General features: G+C 47.4%; 1 protein-coding gene across 33 annotated transcripts in view; it reads right to left on the reverse strand.

Moving 5' to 3' along the window:
- Window positions 1-19,535, reverse strand: part of CAMK2G (calcium/calmodulin dependent protein kinase II gamma) — a 54,974-nt gene that overhangs the window by 15,252 nt on the left and 20,187 nt on the right. For 17 of the 33 annotated variants that reach the window (XM_029931989.1, XM_029931981.1, XM_029931991.1 and 14 more), the window contains exons 5-12: window positions 17,100-17,172; window positions 16,853-16,955; window positions 16,338-16,421; window positions 15,796-15,890; window positions 14,822-14,944; window positions 10,717-10,800; window positions 10,433-10,475; window positions 5,791-5,834 (exon numbers count right to left, since the gene is read on the reverse strand). In XM_029931989.1, the coding sequence (XP_029787849.1) occupies window positions 5,791-5,834; window positions 10,433-10,475; window positions 10,717-10,800; window positions 14,822-14,944; window positions 15,796-15,890; window positions 16,338-16,421; window positions 16,853-16,955; window positions 17,100-17,172 (649 nt within the window). Of the gene's footprint in view, window positions 1-5,790; window positions 5,835-7,815; window positions 7,879-10,432; window positions 10,476-10,716; window positions 10,801-14,821; window positions 14,945-15,795; window positions 15,891-16,337; window positions 16,422-16,852; window positions 16,956-17,099; window positions 17,173-19,535 lie in introns of all 33 variants that reach the window. The other 16 variants (XM_029931987.1, XM_029931974.1, XM_029931980.1 and 13 more) reach the window with 1 other exon arrangement.

Genomic DNA, 19,535 nt, shown 5'->3' on the forward strand with positions numbered 1-19,535 from the left:
CTTTGTAATCTCCTCCGCGCCTAGCATAATAGCGTGAAGTTAGCACATCATCAACAAACTTTTGCTGAGTTGAACTGGGCTTGTGGACTCTGGTTTTTCCCCAGGCTCAAGCAGAGCACAGGCTTCTAACTTGCCCAGAATCACTGGAGTGAAAACTGCAGGGATACTGACCAGGCCTAGTCTTGATTCTTGTGATTTTCAGGAACTTGCTGTTGAGCTTTCCCCTGGACCTTGTCTTAGGTAGAGCACTTTCTATCATCTGCTTCCCCTAATGGGGAGTAAGTTCCCAATCGCAGCTGCCTCTCTTTTTCCTAAACTGTCCTGCATGAGAACGTGAGATAATCCTTTTCTATTCAAGGGTTAAAGGAACTTTCAGTTCTCTCTCCGTCCTCTCAGGGCTTTGCCCTCAACCATAAATAGCTGAGCTCCTCTCAACCAGCACACTGCAGCATTGATTCAATACCAGATCATTTTTAAAGAATCACATCTCACTTTTATTTAAATATTAAACATTTATTTAAAATTTGAAGTCAGAAAACGGTTCAAACCTACTTTGCATACTTAAACAAATATTCAAACAGTACTTAAGGAAATGGTTATGTCCCTTTTTTCTTTTGTTCCTTTATTTTTTAAAGACTGGATGGCCATTCTGGCCTTGGGGGCTAGTCCTCAACTAGAGGCCTCTCAGGATCTGAGAGTTTGGGCCCCCACCCCCACCCCCCAGTCTTGTCTTCACAAGTGGCAGTCATTCTTCTACAGACCCTGGGTCCCTAGACCACTCTTAGATAAGTCTAAGCAGAACCCGGGGTCCCTAAATTTAAGAGCACAAAGTAGAGTCCATGCTCAAACCAATGCTAATAGTCCAACATCTTGTGAAAACTTCTGGAAATGAGAAACAAACTTCTCTACAGACTTTAAGCACCAGGAATTGGGAAGGGGAAGCTGGGACAGAAGGTGGGGTCTATTAAGAGACCCAGGATGCTCAAAGGTCAGCATCTTCTGAGCAATTTCATAGGCCTCCCTCATATACACATGTTGTGACCCTGACCCTCAAGAGTGTCCAGAAAAGTCAAACCCCACACATCTTGCTTTGCCCTCCCCTCTGCCTTTCCCAGTACTTCCATCCAACTATGCCATTCATTGTTATATACATGTTCCTGATTCTAAAAGGTCTGTAGCCACATTACAAGCAACTTAGAAAACAAAGAAGGAAAAAAAAAACCACCTGTAATCCTGTCTGTCCTGTTAGTCTGTTCTTATACAATTAAAAAACATCATTATAAGCTACATACAAGTTGATGCCTTACTTTTGAAACAAACGGTATTTTGATTTTTACTCTGATTATGAAAGTAATGCATGGTCTAGGTAAAAAAGGTAGAAAACACAGAAAAATATATAAAAGTTTGCCAAATTCTCATCATCCAGTGAAGTTACTATTAACTTCTTCCAGTTCTTTTTCTATCCACATAATATATACCAAGTATAATCAACAAACATCGTTTTCTAAAATAAAATTTAGATGATAATGTACTGCTTTATATCCTACTTTTTCACTTAATATGAAACACTATATAGTCATAAAAATTAATAACCTTGTAAAGCCCTCATAAATGGATTTCTTGTAATTATTCAGTCATTATCTTACTGACTTTTGAAATTGTCTCCAATTTTTTTCAATTACAAATGTCATGTTGAACATCCTTCCGCTTTCAGTTTTTCTATATTTTGAATGATTTTTTCCCTAAAGTTTATTTATTTATTTTTAGTCATCACTTCACCCAGCATGGGGCTCAAACTCACGACCCTGAGATCAAGTCACACGCTCTACCGACTGAGCCAGCAAGGCGCTCCTTGAATTATTTCTTTAGGACAAATTCCCAGAAGTAAAAGTAAAGAGTAAAAACAGCAGGAACATTTTTATGGCTTTTGACAATACAGGCTGCTTCAGAAAGGGCCACTGCTATCGATGCTACTATCACAAACTTAAGAGTCAAAAAAATGGCACCTCATTTCAACCTGCATTTCTTCGTTACTAGCATGACTAAACATCCACATTTATTAACCAGTTCTACCTCCTCTTTTTGGGGCTGTCAGGGCATCTTCTCTGACCATTTATCTACTGGATTTTGAGGATTCTTATTTGTTAGAGAAAGCTTTTTTGTATAAAAATAATATTAACCCTTCCCATCATACTTGCTGTGAATATTTTCCTCAACTTGTTGCTGGCCATTTAATTTTAGGTGGTCATTCTCTTCTTAAACATTTGCATCTTTGCCTCTGATCCCACCACGATATTCAGAGTCTTCTCTCAAGCATAAAACTCACGCACTGAGTACACAGCAGGGTCAGGCACTAGGTTCCCCGCATACGTTCCCGTTCAAAGCAATTTATGTAAGGACTTTTTTTGCCTAGCCCTCCCCCTCCTCAGTGCTCTGTAAGGCCAGACATCATAGTACACATCTGTTCTTTTCCCACCTCCTCTGTGTTTTGTGTTTCCTTTGATGATTCCTTCTCTTCCAGCCTCTCAATGACAGATAGTTCTGAAAATATGTATTTACTGAACTTTTAAACCTTCATGCGCTTTAGATTAAGATGGGAGAAGGGGAAGATTATTAAAATTCAGATTCTGGCTCCCACCCAAAGCTTCCTGAATCTGAATTCCAGGGTGGATCCTGGAATCTGTACCTTTTTAATTAATTCCTTATGCTAATATTACATGGCTATGCCTGATACTCATCTTTGGGGACAGCCATCTAGAAACTTCCATTAGAAACCTGTCCTTCAATGTCTCCTTTATCCATTTTTTCACTACCACCTTGGCTGTTACTGCCTTATTTCAGGTCCTACTTTGTGCAGTCACTTTTTCCTTCAGCCTTTCAGAGCACTGAAGTTCCCAGAGTCACCATACTGTTTCAAATCTAGATGTCCTGTGCTATTTCCTCTGCCTGGAATACCCTCCCCCTCTCCTGCCCACTTCAGCCTGGCAAGATCAAAGGAGTCCTTCAACCTCAAGTCATGGGCCATCTCCTTCAGGAAGGTGTCCTGTTTTGACTCAGATGTGGTCTCTGCTCCCCTAGTGCCTGTTCCACATACACTTCCCTCATAGGCCTTCCAGACACATGGGAACTGCTGGTTTATCTGTCTTTCTCCAACTCTGAACTCCTTAAAGGGTAGATTATGGTGCTATCCTCCCAGTTCCTGAAGCATGGAATTTGGCTGAGTGAGTAAACTCCTGTGATTCACTCATATGAGCCTCATCTGCATGTCCAGTGCTGACCTCTTCTCTGGGCTACCTCAGGTACTTCCCAGCACCTTACAAGTCCTCTCCACCCAGATCTCCACCTGTCTCTCAATCTCAGTGTGGTCAAAATAAATCTCTTGCTATCAAAATGGGCATTTCTTCACAATTACTCCCATTTCTAGCAGAGGTACCATCAATTCTTCTAACCTCCAAGGAACTTGGACATTATCTCTGATGGGTCCTTTTTTACATATCCAGTGTCAACTTCCTTCCAAGTTGGGACAGCCAACCTCTAATCACAGCCTCCCATTCCTGGATACAGCGGGGCCAATTATTTACCTGCAGTGGCTATTCTTAACATTTGTTTATTTTTGAGAGAGGCAGAGTGCGAGTGGGGGAGGGGCAGAGAGAGAGAGAGAGAGAGAGAGAGAGAGAGAGAGAGAGAGAGAGAGAGAGACAGAATCCGCAGCAGGCTCCAGGCTCTGAGCTGTTAGCACGGAACCTGACTCAGGCAGGGCTCAAACTCACGAACCATGAGATTGTGACCTGAGCCAAAGTCAGATGCTTTACCAACTGAGCCACGCAGGTGCTCCTAGGCAGTGTCTATTCTGATAGGTTGGTGCCTGTGCTCTTCTGGTAATTACGTATTTTCAATATCAACTCTTTCTATTTCTAATCACCTTTTCTTCATTCTATGCCCAGATCATTTTAATTGATACTTCTGCGTCTAGTTCTTACCCTCTTCTATTCATCCTTACGGCTTTAGCCAAATCTTTTGAAAGCATAGCTCTTGCCATAGCTTCCCTGCTCAGTGGCCTGTGCTTCCTGTCTGACACACAAACCTCTAATCCCTCTGCCCAACAAGAAGAGTCCAGCTGTATTTTAGATATTCTTCTACTGCAAACCCCATGTTCCAGTTGGGGAAATAACATCAATATGCATGATGGAACCCATACAAATACTTTGCTGTTTTTAAGTTATGCAAGGAATGCCTTCTATACTGCCTCTCATTTTAAGGAAAAATACACCTGTACAAAGTAAAAAACAAAAGGTGTGTCTTTCCACCCTGTCCTCACCACCAATCCCATTCTCTAGAGGCAATCAGTGACTGGGTTCCAATCTTCGTACATCCTTTAAGCTTTCTCCAATAAGCTTTTGCCCAGAAGCTTCTTGGACTGAACCATGCAATGCAGGGTCCAGTATCAGTACCGTTCAGTGCCTAGCTGATTCGAGGTATGTCCGTTTTCCTATTCAATTAACTTTGCAACTTCTCAAAGCTAGATGAAAACCACATCACCCCTTCCATCTCTTGTGTGCCCCTAGAACTGAGTACAGCACTGGGCCTCTGATAGGTACTTTTTAAATATTTTGTAAAGAACAATGGATTCCAGCTTCTTTCCCAGATAGAAATATGCAAGCTTTCTCTCCAACTAAACCTGCCACTTTTTTCTAACTTGGCTCCACCCATCCAGTTCATGTCCCTGTAAGTGGGGGGCTGCTGGTCACTCCCAAGTCTATGTTAGCAGGTGTGTGTGGAGCCCAAGCTCCCCTCCTTGGGACGGAAGTACACGGAAGCAGGCATGCAGAGAATGACAGAAAGAGGAAGGGCAGGGGGAGGAGAACGGGGCACCCATGGATATCTCAGCAGCAAGATCCTGGGGAAAGACCCAATTTAAGCTTTTGTTGTAACTTAAAGGTCTGGATAATTTCATAGTTTGAAATACCCTATGGTGTAAATTGGTAGGCTTCAAGATAGTATGAATTCCTACCCAGTGCCCCTGCCCCAGGACCTGTTCTGCCCCCTAACATTTACAGAACACTCTAGGCCCTGTGGAGACCTCCAGCCACCTCTCCTCCACCTTCCCCAAGCAGCCATTCCCACTAGGGCTTTCTGCGGGTCCCTGTGGGCCCCTGTTCTTTTGCCACAATCCCTCAGGAAAAGCTCCCTCACTGAATGGGAACCAGCTGCGATACAGCACGTCCTTCACTTGTATCTGAGGAGGCTCTACCTTGCAAGAGTTTAAGACCCTTTCACTTAGTGGTGTTTGAGCTGGGTTCTGGAAGTGCTTTGGAGATAAGGACAAAAAAACTAAAGGATAGTGGCTTCTGGTTCCAAGCCCCGGTACCCTGAGTCAACCAGGCAAACTTTGTTTTCATTTGAGAAAAAGGGTCTGTGCTCTAAAAAGAAAAAGAGAAAGAAAAGACTGATCCAAATGACCTAAAAAAAAAAACCCACCAAAAACCCTGAGAGTCAAGCTGTGGAGATAAGGCATGTGTCTGCAGTCAGGTTCAGGATTCAGCTCTAGTAAACTATAATTTAGATCACTTCCCCGGAGTCTTCATGATCAAGCTAGGGTCAAAAGAAACACATCTTCCTTCTGCCCTCAGGCCAATGGAACCTGCTGTTCTGAGCACAAAGATTTCCGGTTTTAAGCAGAAAAGCAAGGATAGGAGGGTTTCTAGGAAAGGAGGAACAAAGTGCCAAGAACCCCCTATCGAGACGTTGGGAGAGGGACCAGTCTCGGGCCAGAGGGGTGGAGAGACCTACCTTGACACCACCATCCGACTTCTTGTTCAGTAGGCTTTTGGCAGCTGTGAAAACAAAAAGGAAAATCAAGTCTCCTGCAATGTACCCTCTCCCTAACCTGACGTCTGGCAGCCAGATCCACAAGAGTCCGCTGTGTCTGACACGGGGGCCAGGAGTCTCCTGAAGCCCCTGGAAAAGGGCCCTCCTGGTAGCCTCAGAGCAAGAAGGGCATCTCAAGCTGTGTCAGACCCTCGGGGTGGCACCCCGCAATCTCTCCTGCCATGGAAGTGGGCTCAGCAGAAACAGGGACACACTGCACTTGGGAGGAGAAACCACATTCAGTACTGGAGCTGCCTGGGGTACTAGGAACTCCGCCTTCAACAGCTTCCACCTGGGTCTGGAAGCAGAGTGCCAGGTGAAAGGTGAGGGCTCCATCCCTAGATGCCATGGAATTCCTCAGAACGGCCAAGCTGGAAGGATGCAAGACATCTCCTGAGAGCTCTTAAGAAACAAGAGTGTCACAGTTCACGAAGGAGACCAGACGTGAGGACAGACAGACACAGACACAGAGACCAGGACCACCTACAGGAGGGTTTTGCCAGGGGGTTGAAGCCTTGACTGGGCAGGTCCTTACCAGGCTTACTGGGTCCTATCTGCCACTTTTTCCTCAGTCTATTCTCTGGACCCACTGAGCAGGAAGGAGTGGGCAGAATAATGAGGTATTAAACACATTCTAGCCAGGCACAGGATGAGGCTCAAGGCTGATGAGCTTCATGTAGGAAGGCTGGTGATGCCTGCTGGTCACCAAGACTACAGGAAGGTAGCAGACAGTGGATGGCAGAGTCTGTGAGGCACAGGAGGATGGATCAGCTGTCTGACCCCCCATGACCCTGGTTCTATCAGTTGCTACCTGTATGACCTTGAGTGAGTTGCTTAACCTCCCTGAACCTCAGTTTCTTTATCTATAAAATGGGATCAAATAAGGGCCTAGGTCACAGGACAGTTGTGGGGATCTAATGGGACAGTGCATGAAAAGCACTAAGCAGAGTGCTTGACATATAGCAAGTACTCACCAAGTGTAAACCATTGTCACTGTTACTGCTGCCATTCTTCCCTGCAGGTGGCCATTCCTACCCTAGTTGGGTCCCCATCTCTCTCTGGTAAGAATAGGGATCCCTCCATCCCAAGAATTCTGACATCCCAGAAGTGGCCGATGGTCCTATCTCCATGTGGGGGTGATTTGACATTTATTGTTTTAACGTGTTTACTATTATGCCCGACCACCTACTGTGTTAAGTGCTTTATGTACATCAGAGTTTTCAACTCTGGATGCCCATTAGAATCCCCTGGGGAGCTTAAAAAAATCATTATGCCTATCCCATGCCCTAGGGATTCTGATTTTATTTGTCTGGGTTGGGGTGTTGGCATCAGGGTGTTTTACAAACTGTCCCATATAGGCAGGATTGAAAGCCTTTGCTATACATGATCTGAATCATTACCATATGATTTATTATCCCCACCGGAGAAATGAGGAAACTAAGGCTGGGAGGGCTGACGTGACTTGTTCAGGGTGTGGCATGGCTACGATCCAAACCTAGGGATGGCTCCTTCTATAGCTTCTGCACTCTATAGACTTTCAGACCTGGAGGCCTGCAGATGCACAACTTTGAGAGGCATGGCTTCCTCTGTCCTAGCACTGGGCAGCTCCAGCCATGCCCAAGACTGTCTCTGGGGGGCCGCCGCTGGCCTCCGCCGTCAGGCAGGCCAGGCTCTCAGCCATCTGGAGGAAAGCCTCCTGTTGCCCAGCTCCATGTCCCCAGGTTATTGCCTCCTGAGAGTTGGCAAGCGCCCAGCATGCACGGCTGGTTAGGGGGCTCGGTGACACCAATGCACTTGCAGATGCCAAGTTAGGTGGTCCGTCCGGCATGCCCATCTCAGCCCGCAAGCATGGGACTCGTCTCCCTGGTGAGTGGGCCTGGCATGCTGGCCCTCCTGGTGGGGTGGCAGGGAGCCGAGGCAGGCGGTCAGGGGACTCATGCCACGTACCTTGCCCGGCCAGGCCGGCGGCGCTCGCGGCAGGCGAGGCGGGGGCGGAGCTCTGCCTGCCAACTGAGGGGATACAATCTCTCAGTGCACAGAGCTGCCGCAAAGCCACAGGGGCCAGTCAGCAGCGAGCATGCCCCAGCACGAGGCGCAGGAACCGCTGGCCGCCCACGCACAGCAAGGCCCAGGCGGCGTGGCCAAGCCAGCCGAGCTGGGGGAGCGAAGGCGCCAGGGGCAGGCTGATGAGCAGGTGCAGCCAGCCCTGCAGCAGTCTGGGGACCTGAGAGGACTGGGTTTGGTCAGGGTGTGGGGATTACCACAGCTCCAGCACCTGTCCCATGAGCACCTCAGGCGAGGGTCTAAAGCCTGGTGAGAGGTGGTGTCCTTTCTGAGGCAGCCGGGCCCTCACTTGAGGCTGTGAGGAAACTGCACCTCACCTTCAGACCTTCCCTCCTTAGGAGACCTCAAACGAGGATATTATCAGAAAGCCCTTTTCCTCTGGCCATATTCCAAACAGGAGGGACACTGGCACTCGGGGCCTGGGGAGGGTGCATGGCTCTTGTGCAGCTCAGTTCACTAATGGGCCCCAGCTCCCTAATCCTCTCCTATTCCTCTAGATCCTTATGTCCTTAGAGACACAGGTTGTTTGCCCTCTTCAAGGCAGGTAGCCAGCTTTTCTCAGCCTGTATTTCAGTATTCCAAGGGTGAAGATGCCCAAGAAATGAGCCTCAAGAAAGAAGACATTAAGGATGCTGAAGCAATACATTCTAGAAGCCCGGATTCCACCATTAGCTAACCTGCTAGAGTCCAGGGCTAAGCTATGCCCCCTATTTGGGGTAAACTCAGAAAACGGCCTAGTTCATGCCTAAAACAACACACAGGTGCCCTTCCTTCTTGATTACACCTGGCGACACCACTTTCTACAGAAGCTTCTAGAGACAGACTCTATTCTATCCCCACCTGTTCCTGAGTCATACTAGAGTGCGTGTAGCACTTTTTGGGTCTCCTCTGACCCAGGCAAAGTGAGCTCCAGGGCTGACAATCTGAGCAGCAAGCACAGGAGGCTCTTTGGGGATGAGTGAAAGTGCTTTGTCCAAACAGAGACCAATTTCCTGAAACCAGGGTACCAACTTCCTGAAATGGGATGGGGGAGGGAAGTTGATGTGGAGCCCTTGGGACAGGGCACATGCTATTGATTTCCTGGTCTAGAAGAGAAGCAGTAGCGTGTCTTCACATGTCTTCTTTTCAGAGAGACAACAGATCACCATTCTAGGTTAGCACAGAAACGCCCTTGACTGTCCTCCAGAAAGCTCACACACTGAGAAAGTAGAAGCTTCAAGTAATTTGAAGACAAGAAGCCTGATGTGGAACCACAGGTCCATCTCTGTTGGAGGCAGCCAAGCTGTGCCCTCCTGCTCTCATTTGTGAGAGCTGAATCGAGAACCAAAGTCTTCCCCTCATGGATACCTACATATGAATGAGCCCCAGACCAGCAACACAGGGATGGGCTTGAGGTGGGACACTTCCCTGGTTCACTTTCCAGTCCTGACCGTCCAAGACCTTGTGGCTCTCACTTGGGTTAGAGCTCATGAAGCCCTAAGACCTCTCACCTGCAGCATCTTCAGACCAGAGGCTCTTAGGTTACCCTGAGTCAACACTGACAAGCCCCTCCTGATCAAGGGGGCAACCTTGGCCCAGAGTGGCTGCCTACATGAGTGCTGCCACACAACCCTGTCTCCATGTCAGCGCAGAAGGAAAGCAAGGGAAGGAATCTTGCTATGAGAATGAGAGAAGGGGTCTTCAGCCAAAACAGTGGGGCTGGGGGTTGCGGGGTGGTGGAGGCTGGAGGGGGAAAAGGCAAGCTGGGAAGAGACCTTCTTTCTTCAGTTAAGCTCTGACATTAACCTTTTCCTCAAAGAAAGCCACTGTGCTTCCCCACTGAGGGCAAACAGTGATGGGGTTGGGATGGGGTAGGGTGGAGTGTCTTGCATCTTAAAAAGAAATGTCAAGTGTGATTTACAAATTGCTGGTCCCAACTATCCCAATTTCTCAGGCAAATTTAAGCAAGTTGCTTTCCCTCCATCCTGCAGGTCTCTATTTCATTACCTTTACACAACTAGTATCACAGAGCATGTTTTAGGCATAGTCTCTACAAAACATTTAAGCATCTGGAAAAATTTCGATTAGTCATCCCTACTTAGACACAATGAAGTAGAGACCGTCCCAGTAGGCAAATTAATGGTGGTGATTGAGAAGATTCACTACATCTCATCTCTTTTCTTTTTTCCCAGCACATCGTCCAATACCCTAGTGACTGGCTAAAATCTGAAAGTGCTGAGAGTCTTTAGAGAATTAAATAAGAATCTCCAGGGACACAGTAAATGGGAGGCTGGGCAGGTTACTCTTTGGGAGGGTTTAGGGAATAGAATTTGTAAATGTGAACCCAAGAGAAGTCCCCCAGAATCTCACATAATCGGACCCAGCAGCAGCAGCCCCTCAAAACAGGGTCTTCTTCATCTTGGTCAAGGTGTTGCCTGAGACACCCACCAGTGGGACTGTAACCTCCTGTTCTGCCCCACTCACCTCAGTGGAATTAAAGTGCATGGCTGGGAAAACATACCTGAAAAGTTTCTGGAGACAAGCATGGTCGTGAGGATGGCACCCTGGGGAAAGAAGAGGGGTCTGTGAATTCACCGGACTCTAGAAAAGCACAGCCTGGTCTCAGGCAGAGGGCAGCTGCTGGTCAGAGCCTCAAGACCTCAGGTCTTTGGGGCTCTCCAACACGTACAACCTTCACAGTTCAGCTCCAGTCAGAAGGGGAGCTTCCTTTTGTGATGGGGCAGGAGATGTCCTGTCAAAAGCCATGATTCCAGGATGCTGGCAGCCCGGAAAGGCAAGACTCACCTTCAGTTTTCTCCGTGCATTGAACTTGCGCAAGCACTCCACAGTCTCTTGACGATGCATCATGGATGCCACCGTGGATCGTTGCTGGAAGCCAAACAGACAGGCCTGTGAGCCCTCACACCAGGTCCTCCGCCCCTCACCCTCGTCCCAGCACTGTTGGCTGTGTGCTCAGCCACCCCTGAGTTGATCCGAAGATAAAATGACGTCATAGATGTGAAAATGCTTTTACAACAAAAGCACTATCCCAAACTCAAGGTTGTGTAAGGACAATAATCCGAACATGAAAACATCAGTGAAAATTGATGCTAGATGAAGAGGGTGTAAGAGAGAGCACTCTCCACTTCCTTGGGAAATGGAGGCTATGGAATGGAAGAGAGTATCCTGTGTGTTGTGACCCTCATGCAGTAACTCCTTCAGCCACTGCTGGCTGAGCACCTACTGCACTCCTGAGCAGTGAGAGAACAGGCAGGGCTCTTGCTCTCTGCAGAGAAGGTTCATCCCTTCCAAGAGCCCCTCTCATCACACCCTGGAGGACCTGAAGGAAGCTGATTTGAGAAGCTAAGGGTCTTCACCTTGAAGTGTCAGTTCTTTTCATCATTGTGGATGATAATTTCTCTTCAGTGTATCACTGCTAACTTCCTTCCTCTTTAAAGAGTCCACTGGAAATGATTTACAATGATTTCCTTGATGACCCAGGGTCATCAATCATCAATACAAGCATCAATTATTAGGTAATACTGTAATACAGTGATGTCCTCAGGGGCTACTGACTTATATAGGATGGTGGAGGGTGGGGCTTACAAGAATGACTCCCAGGACATAGCATAATCCCTAGTTCTTGAGTACCTGTTTTAAGTGGTTCACCCCCTTCCCTACCTGCTTTGCTGTTGCTGTCTTGGCTAGTCTGCTAGAAAAATAAATCCCACAACATGCAGCCTGGTGTCCCTGACCCCAGGGAGCTGCCCCACAATCCTGCCTCTCATCCCTGGCCCACTCCTTCTGCTGGTTCCCAAAGCAAGTCTGCCAACCTCCTCTACCATTCCTGAGTCTTAAAATTTCACTTCCTCTCCAAAGTATAAATTTCTCCACAAAGAGAAATGAGAGATCATCAGACAAGATCTCTTTCAACTTCAGACCCCCCATCCAGTAATTTTCATCTGCTTTCAACCTTTTTACTAGCCCAACCTTAGCTTAGCCAGTGTTTTTAATCCCTTATTCTAGACTATATTCTTTTCTATATATTATACTCAAGCCTGTCCTTAAACAAAAATTCAAAACTCCCCGGACTCATCATCTTCTCTCTACAGTACCATTCTCTCTCCTCACCCTTGTTCCCTCTTCCCTCCCTGAAGAAAGGGTTCGGTCTCTCATGCCACTGCCTCTGTCAGTGAAATAACGAAACAATGGCTTCTGATTGTCAGAGTATATGGATTCGTTTCCATCTTTATCATGGACGCTTTGTGGCATCTGATTACAAACCCTCCCTCAGTGAGACCTCCTGTTTCTCAGGATTGCCTGCTTCTGAACCTCCTTCGGCCACACAAGTTCTCATTCCCAGCCCTCTTTGCTGGCTCCTCTAACTCTGCGTCTTTACATGCTGGTGTTCAGTGGCCATCTCTTTTCTTACTGAAGCAAATACAAGCCCACAGTGGGAATTCAATCAGCATAGAAACAAACCCATTTATTTCAACACCACCCACACAGAAATGACTGCAACCTGCATTTCCAATTTTTAACTTCTTTTCTAACCTCTGGAACCACATTTCTAACTACCCATCTGATGTCTCCAGCTAGGGGTCCCCAGATACCACACTCAATATGTATTAAAATAAAATCATCATCTTTTCTCACAAACTGACTCTTCCTCTGGGTTTCCTCTGAATCAGTGAATGGTACAATCCTCTGCTTATTACTAACTCAAAATCTGGCAGGCCCCTCGGGTGCCTCTCTCTCCTTCACTCCCTAAATCCAACTGGTTACTAAATCCTTTTCATTCTGTCTACCAAATATCTCCCAAATTTTCCTGCTCCAGTCTCCTATCACTGCCCTTAGCTCAGACCTCACTGGTCCTGCTGAGGTAATCACAACAGCTTCCTGAGCGCTCTGCTCTAGCCTTCTTTCCTCTTCAAATCCATTTTCTACACAGCTTCCAAAGGGACCTTTATTACCTGTATATTCCATTCCCATTTTTATTTTTTAAAATTTATTTTCTTAAGATTTTATTTTTTTCTAAGGAATCTCTACACCCAATGTGGATCTCGAACTTACAACCCTGAGATCAAGAGTCACGTGCTCCACTGACTGAGCCAGCCAGGCGCCCCTTTGTTCCCTCTTTAAACCCCTTAAATGGTTCCCTACGCTCTCAGAATAAAATCCAAACTCATTAGGCAGAGACTTGAATGTCATGGAATCTTCTTGGCTTCATTTTCTTGCATTTTTGTAGGCATATCTTCATCTACAACCAAACTACTTAACATTCCTTAAACTTGCCACAATTTCCCATGGCCTTTCGCCCTGGCCCATGCTAACCTCTGTCTTCAGGTTATCATCCTGAGGAACTCCCAGCCAAGCTGTCAAGAACCAGGACAGAGGTCACCTCCTCCATGCAGCCTTCAGTAATCTCACTGCTCACCAGACAGCAAGAGTTCCTACGCACTCATTAGATTTTTTTACATATTTGTCACACTGCAGAATGGTTGGCTGTTTGAGTGCCTACCTCCCCAGATAATTTTTTTTTTACATTTATTTATTTTTGAAAGACAGAGAGAGACAGAGCACAAGTGGGGCAGGGGCAGAGAGAGAATGAGACACAGAATCTGAAGCAGGCTCCAGGCTCTGAGATGTCAGCACAGGGCTCAAACTCACGAACTGTGAAATCATGACCTGAGCTGAAGTCAGACACTTAACCGACTAAACCACCCAGGCACCCCGCCCCAGATTATTTTTAAGATCTCTGGGGGAAGGGAATATGCCTCACTTATCTTTTTACCTTCAGTACCCACACAGTGACTGACACTAAAGAGACATTCAGTAAACACGGGTAAAGACAAATACATAAATACATGATGGTTGTCAGGAGCCCTAAATATAGTAGACTCTCTTCTTTGTTTGAAAACAGAGATTTCAGGGGCGCCTGGTGGACTTAGTCAGTTGAACATCCAACTTTAGCTCAGGTCATGATCTCATGGCTTGTAGGTTCAAGCCCCGTCCGTGTCAGACTCTGTGCTGGCAGCTCAGAGCCTGGAGCCTGCTCCAAATTCTGTGTCTCCCCCTCTCTCTCTGCCCCTCCCCAACGTGCACTCTCTTGCTCTCTCAAAAGTAAATAAACATAAAAAAATATAGAAAAAAAAGAGGGGTACGTGGGTGGCTCAGTCAGTTAGTGTCCGACTTTGGCTCAGGTCATGATCTCACGGTTCATGAGTTCGAGCCCAGCATCGGGCTCTGTGCTGACAGCTCAGAGCCTGGAGCCTGCTTTGGATTCTGTATCTCCCTCTCTCTCTCTGCCCTTCCCCTGCTCAAACTCTCTCTCTCTCTCTCTCTCAAAAATAAACATTAAAAAAAAGAAAAAAAAACAGATTTCAGTTTTATAGAAGTGTTTATGGAAAAAGAATATGTTGATGCACATTGACAGCCTGAAGGCTCTCCTACCAGTAAGCCTTTTGACTGAACTTCAAGATGCTCCTTTTAACTGTCCAGAGGCCCCTTTTGTTTATTTGTTGGGTCTTGGTCACATTCCTATTAGAGTCGTGTGACAGCTAAGATCTGAGTATGCACCCTAAGCTTGGTAATCCACTTTGGGTTCTGCCAGCTGCTTTCTATCATCAACTATCTAGACTCTGCAAGGGTCAACCTAAGCCTTCATTCAAGATCAGAACTAAATCACACCTGACAAATAAGTGGGGGAGAGAGGTTGAAGCCAATTAGGCTATTGACTCCTTGAATCCCTCCTGGGTACCCCAGTCCCCCTCCTTCTCTACTGGGTCTTTGCTCAGGGCCCAGAATTCTCTGTTCATAAAAAGGAGGGTGAGGAAAGCACTGAGGGCACATTGAGGGCACATTGAGGGCAACATCACGGAGATCCTCCGCCCCAGGTGAAGACACTTACGCAGACCCATGGATGCTTGAGAGCCTGGTCGGCTGTGATGCGCTTTGCAGGGTTTATAGTCAGCATCTGGTTGATCAAGTTCTTGGCTTCAGGAGTCACCGTGTCCCACTCTGGTGATGGGAACTAAGCAGGAAGAGGGAAAGGAGGCGTATGAAATCTGTGAGCCCCACACTCTGAAAGAGAGGCTCTTTGTTCCATCTCCTATTAATGGGATATTCTGTGCTATCTAAACCTGCCTGGCAGAGAGATGAAGAAGCCCTGGGGCATCCCAGCACCTGTGTCAAACCTTAAACACTAGGAGAGGAAACCAGAATCATGGTTAGAATGCCAGGATATCATGGGGTGCCTGGGTGGCTCAGTTGGTTAAGTATCTGACTTCGGCTCAGGTCATGATCTCACAGTTTGTGGGTTTGAGCCCCACATCAATCTGTGCTGACAACTCAGAGCCTGGAGCCTGCTTCAGATTCTGTGTCTCCCAATCTCTTTGCCCCTCCCCCTCTCACTCTCTGTCTCTCAAAATAAAATAAAGACATAAAATTAAAAAAAAAAAAAAAAAGAAAAGAAAGCCAGGATATCAGATCAGAGTGGGAAAGGGACTCCAGCACCTTCTGGTTCAACCCCCTTTCCTTACTAGAAAGAAACAGTAGCTCAACAATGTGCCCAAGGCCACAATGCAGTACAGGGAGCGATGACACTTCTCATCCCTCTGTTACATACCACACCATACCTCTCAGGCCATTCTCTGCAAAAAATGGATCAAAAAGCTTCATGTGCTCCTCGATTTTATGACTACCAATGAAGGCTGTGCAAAAAAAAAAAAAGCTGTTCCTGGGATAGGGTGTGGCAGGAGCTGAGACCTGTATGCCCATTCTTGGGTCCTCTAAGTCCCCAGACACTCCCCGTATCCCATGACACACTAAACATGTCCCCTCCTGTGGACAGAGCCTGAGGGTCATGAACAAACCAGTCCTTACATCATAGGCCCCAGCCTTGATCTGCTGATACAACTTGTGCTGATCCTCATCCCAGAAGGGAGGGTATCCCACCAGGAGGATGTACAGGATGACCCCTACGAGACAGAACACAGGTTCTCTGGGTCAGTCACCTACTTCACTGAGGAACCAAGAAAAGCCACACCAGGCTCAGCCACCTAGAAAGTCAGGGGTTATACCAGAGGTGGAAGTGGATGGCAGCTGATAATGCTGTGCCACTAGCCCCTTCCTGCTATCCTTCGCTCCCCGAATCACCAGCCCACATCAGGGATTTCTTTAGGCATAAACCATCCTCAAAGGCGTGGGTAAATCCCCCTTCAAGAAGGATGCAGAATAATCCAGGAAGTACTTGGGGAGGAGTGTGTGATGAGCACAGCCATCCCAGGGACACTAGAGTAAACACCGTGATTTCACACAACCAGACACTTGTGGGGCCCACGAGGAATAGCGATGCCTCTTTCCCACCATCACTGGAAGTTGAGGGCCCTTAACATCAAAAAGCTGAGAGTGTGGAATGGGCTTACCGCAGGCCCAGATATCCACAGGTTTTCCATAGGGGTCTTTCCTCAAGACCTCAGGGGACAAGTAACCTGGGGTGCCGGCAAAACCTGTAGCAGAAGAGAGGGCAGAGGGACACTGAACCTGCTTTCTCTCTCATTAAAACCACATCAGCAATTTCCCCTGAGTCCCTTCTCATTCCTGCTGCTTTTGCTACATAAGCCCTCAGCACGTGGGCAGCAAGAGATGGCAGGCTGGGTTTCTTAGAGTGCCCAGAATAAAAATCAGAGGGCAAGTCTGTGTGTCTACCAGGAACTCCCATTCCTCCCCAGAGGCAGCAAGAATGCAGAGCTGACAACAGCTAGACTCACTGTACTGAGTCACCTAGGGCCAGGGGGACACTCTGTACCCTCCCCCTTCTCTAGTCCCTGAGGAGACCAGGACCATTAAGGGTCTGGCTTCTAGCTCTCAAAGAGGAAAGCAGATCAGGAAGAGGAGGAAGGGCGGGGGCCACATTCCAGGAAGACAGGGTCACTCTTACCAAACCAAGCCTGCTGTTCTCCCTGGACTTCGATAGCTAGGCCAAAATCAGCCAGCTTGACGGCAGCACCCTTGCATTTACTCGCCAGCAGCAGGTTTTCAGGCTGTATAAGGAAGAAAAAACCTTGTGAGGCACCCACCCTCTGGCGCTGAGGAAGCCTTGTTTGGGTCCTCGCAGTACCACTACCTTGCACCAGGTGGCGCCTATGCTTCATAAGCAGGGTGCAAAGGGGGAGCCTGGGTAGTACCTTCAGGTCCCGGTGGACGATGTCATGCTGGTGGATGTGGTTAACACTCTCCAGGATCTGATGTATACAGTGGCTGCAAAAGCACAAGAAAAGAAATGTCAGTGCAGGGTTAAACTACTCATCCAGAACCACACACTACAGATTAAAGCATGGAAGTCTGGGGTACAGATTCACAGGGAATCACTGAACAATGGCTAAAACCTTGGACTCTAGACATCAACTAGTTCAATCTATTTTACAGAAGAAACTGAGGTCCGAGAATATTAACAAGTCTGTCCAGGTATTCCCACTAGATAATGGCAGAGGACAGACTAGAAGAGAGACCGCCACGCCTCCTTGACTATAAAGGCCGAGTACAACCAGTCCATTTCCAGGTGATTGTGGACACTCCTGGGAAAGAGAGTCCATCCAATCCCCTTCCTTCTTTTTCCCCTTACAGAAACTGTTCTTGGAGAAGAGGCTGGTGGTGACATCTTAGGAGAGCTAGTACGACTATACCCAAGTTGTTTTGCTGGGGATACACTCACTCATTTAAACATTTATTGTTTAATAACACTGTGCTTGGTACCACACAGACTATAAAGATAAATAAGACCCAACGCCTGCACTGAGTTTATCACCTAGTAGGGGAGATAAAACTCAGGACGCAGACACCTTTAAGAAACGATGTGCTTAAGGAGGTTCCAAACAGGGCAACTGAGGAGCACGTCTGGCGATGATTTTGCATAGAAACCAAGCCAGAGTCACCTTCAGTCACTATTTCTTTTCTTTCTTTTTTTAAAATAAGCTCCATGCCCAACATGGGGCCTGTACTCAACACGGGGCTTGAACTCATGACCCTGAGATCAAGAGTCGCATGCTTTACCAATAGAGCCAGCCAGGCACCCCAACTGCTATTTCTTGAATCATGCTGTCTACCTCCCAAAATATCTTGCCATGCTTGTAGTCAAACTCCTGGCAGGAAGCACTGGTGATCTAGAACAATGGTGAAAAGTGGGGGATGATTTTGCTTCCAGGGGACATCTGGTAATGCCTGGAGACATTACTGTTTTTCACAGTTAAGGGGGGAGATGCTACTGGCATCTAATGGGTAGAGCCCAGGGATACTTCTAAAACTCTACAATGCACAGGAGAGGCCCTCACCACAAAAAATTATCTAGTCCCAAATGTCAGTAGTGTTGAGGTTGAGGATCACTGGCCTAGAGAATAAGACCCCAGGCCAGCAGGTATGCAGAACAGGCTTGCAGAGTGTCCGGGGGTGCTGAGCTGGTGTCCTGGACTTCTTATTTCTTCCTTTAAAATCTGATTCTGGGGCTTCCACAAGAGCCAAGGGGTCTTACCAGGCTCCTGGAGGCTGAGGCTCAGGCCTCCCTTCAGGACACAGCCCATGAGTAGGCCAAAGAGACTTTAAGATTGAGCTGAAGAGGCGAGTCTCCACAGAAATGTATAATTAGAACAGAGCCAGGCTAGCAGAGAGAGCCTTCTGGCCAAAAATGGCAAAAGTGCGAAGTGTCCCAGCAGAGCCAGGCCAAGCCCACTGGTACAGTCACACACAACCCCTCCCCTCCCCCTAGCCCGCTCTCCCTCCTCCCTGCCAGGCTCCCAGAGCTATCACCACCTCCTCCTGCCTCAGAGTCTAGTCCTCCCCTGCTGGCACTGGAATTCATCTCCCCACTTGAGAATTTTTCCTGAGGCCGAAGCATCTGAAGTTGATCAGCAAACACTGGCCTCTCAGGGTTGAGAAATTGGTGAGGAAGCTGCACTCCCCACTCTCCAGAGGCAGCCAGAGCTGCCACAAATGCCAGATAAGCTGTAGGCAGGATGATCAAAAGGAGGTTGTATGGATATCACCCTCAGAGAAAACATGGGGCTGGGGGAGGAGCCAAGGCAAGGAAGACAGGCCACACAAGCACCCAAGAGCTATGTGGGCTTCCATGGGGGTTGGGGGTGCGCTGAAGGCTGAGGGATGTGACCAAGAAACAGTCCTCCAGCCTGAGGAGCCCCACATAAGGGATGGTCATGGTGGTCAAGAGACTAAGTGATCCAGGCTGGAATCTTTGCTGAGAAGGTTCCTGATTGGATTATTAGCCCAGATGTTTATACTCCTTTAGAACACAAACCTTGTTTCCTCTATCCCTGGATCATTCCCAAGAATGCCTTGCACACAGTAAAATTTGTCAAAGGAAAGAAGCAAGGGTAGGGAGGGCCCTTGGGCAGGTTTGCAAGTACAGTGCAAATAAAAGGTATTTCTAGAGTGAAAGGATAAAGGAGACTTGCAAATACGTCACAAAAACACGATCTGGAAGTGTTGAACATTTAGCTCCTAACATCACCAAATGCAGCCCAGGTCCAGCTTACAGAATCTCTGTCCAGATATGAGCTCTTTTGATCTTCCCCAATGACTATTCAAATAGGTAAATGCCTGCCTCTCTAACG

The sequence above is a fragment of the Suricata suricatta genome, chromosome 2 (genome assembly GCF_006229205.1).
Source record: "Suricata suricatta isolate VVHF042 chromosome 2, meerkat_22Aug2017_6uvM2_HiC, whole genome shotgun sequence".
NCBI lineage: Eukaryota > Metazoa > Chordata > Mammalia > Carnivora > Herpestidae > Suricata > Suricata suricatta.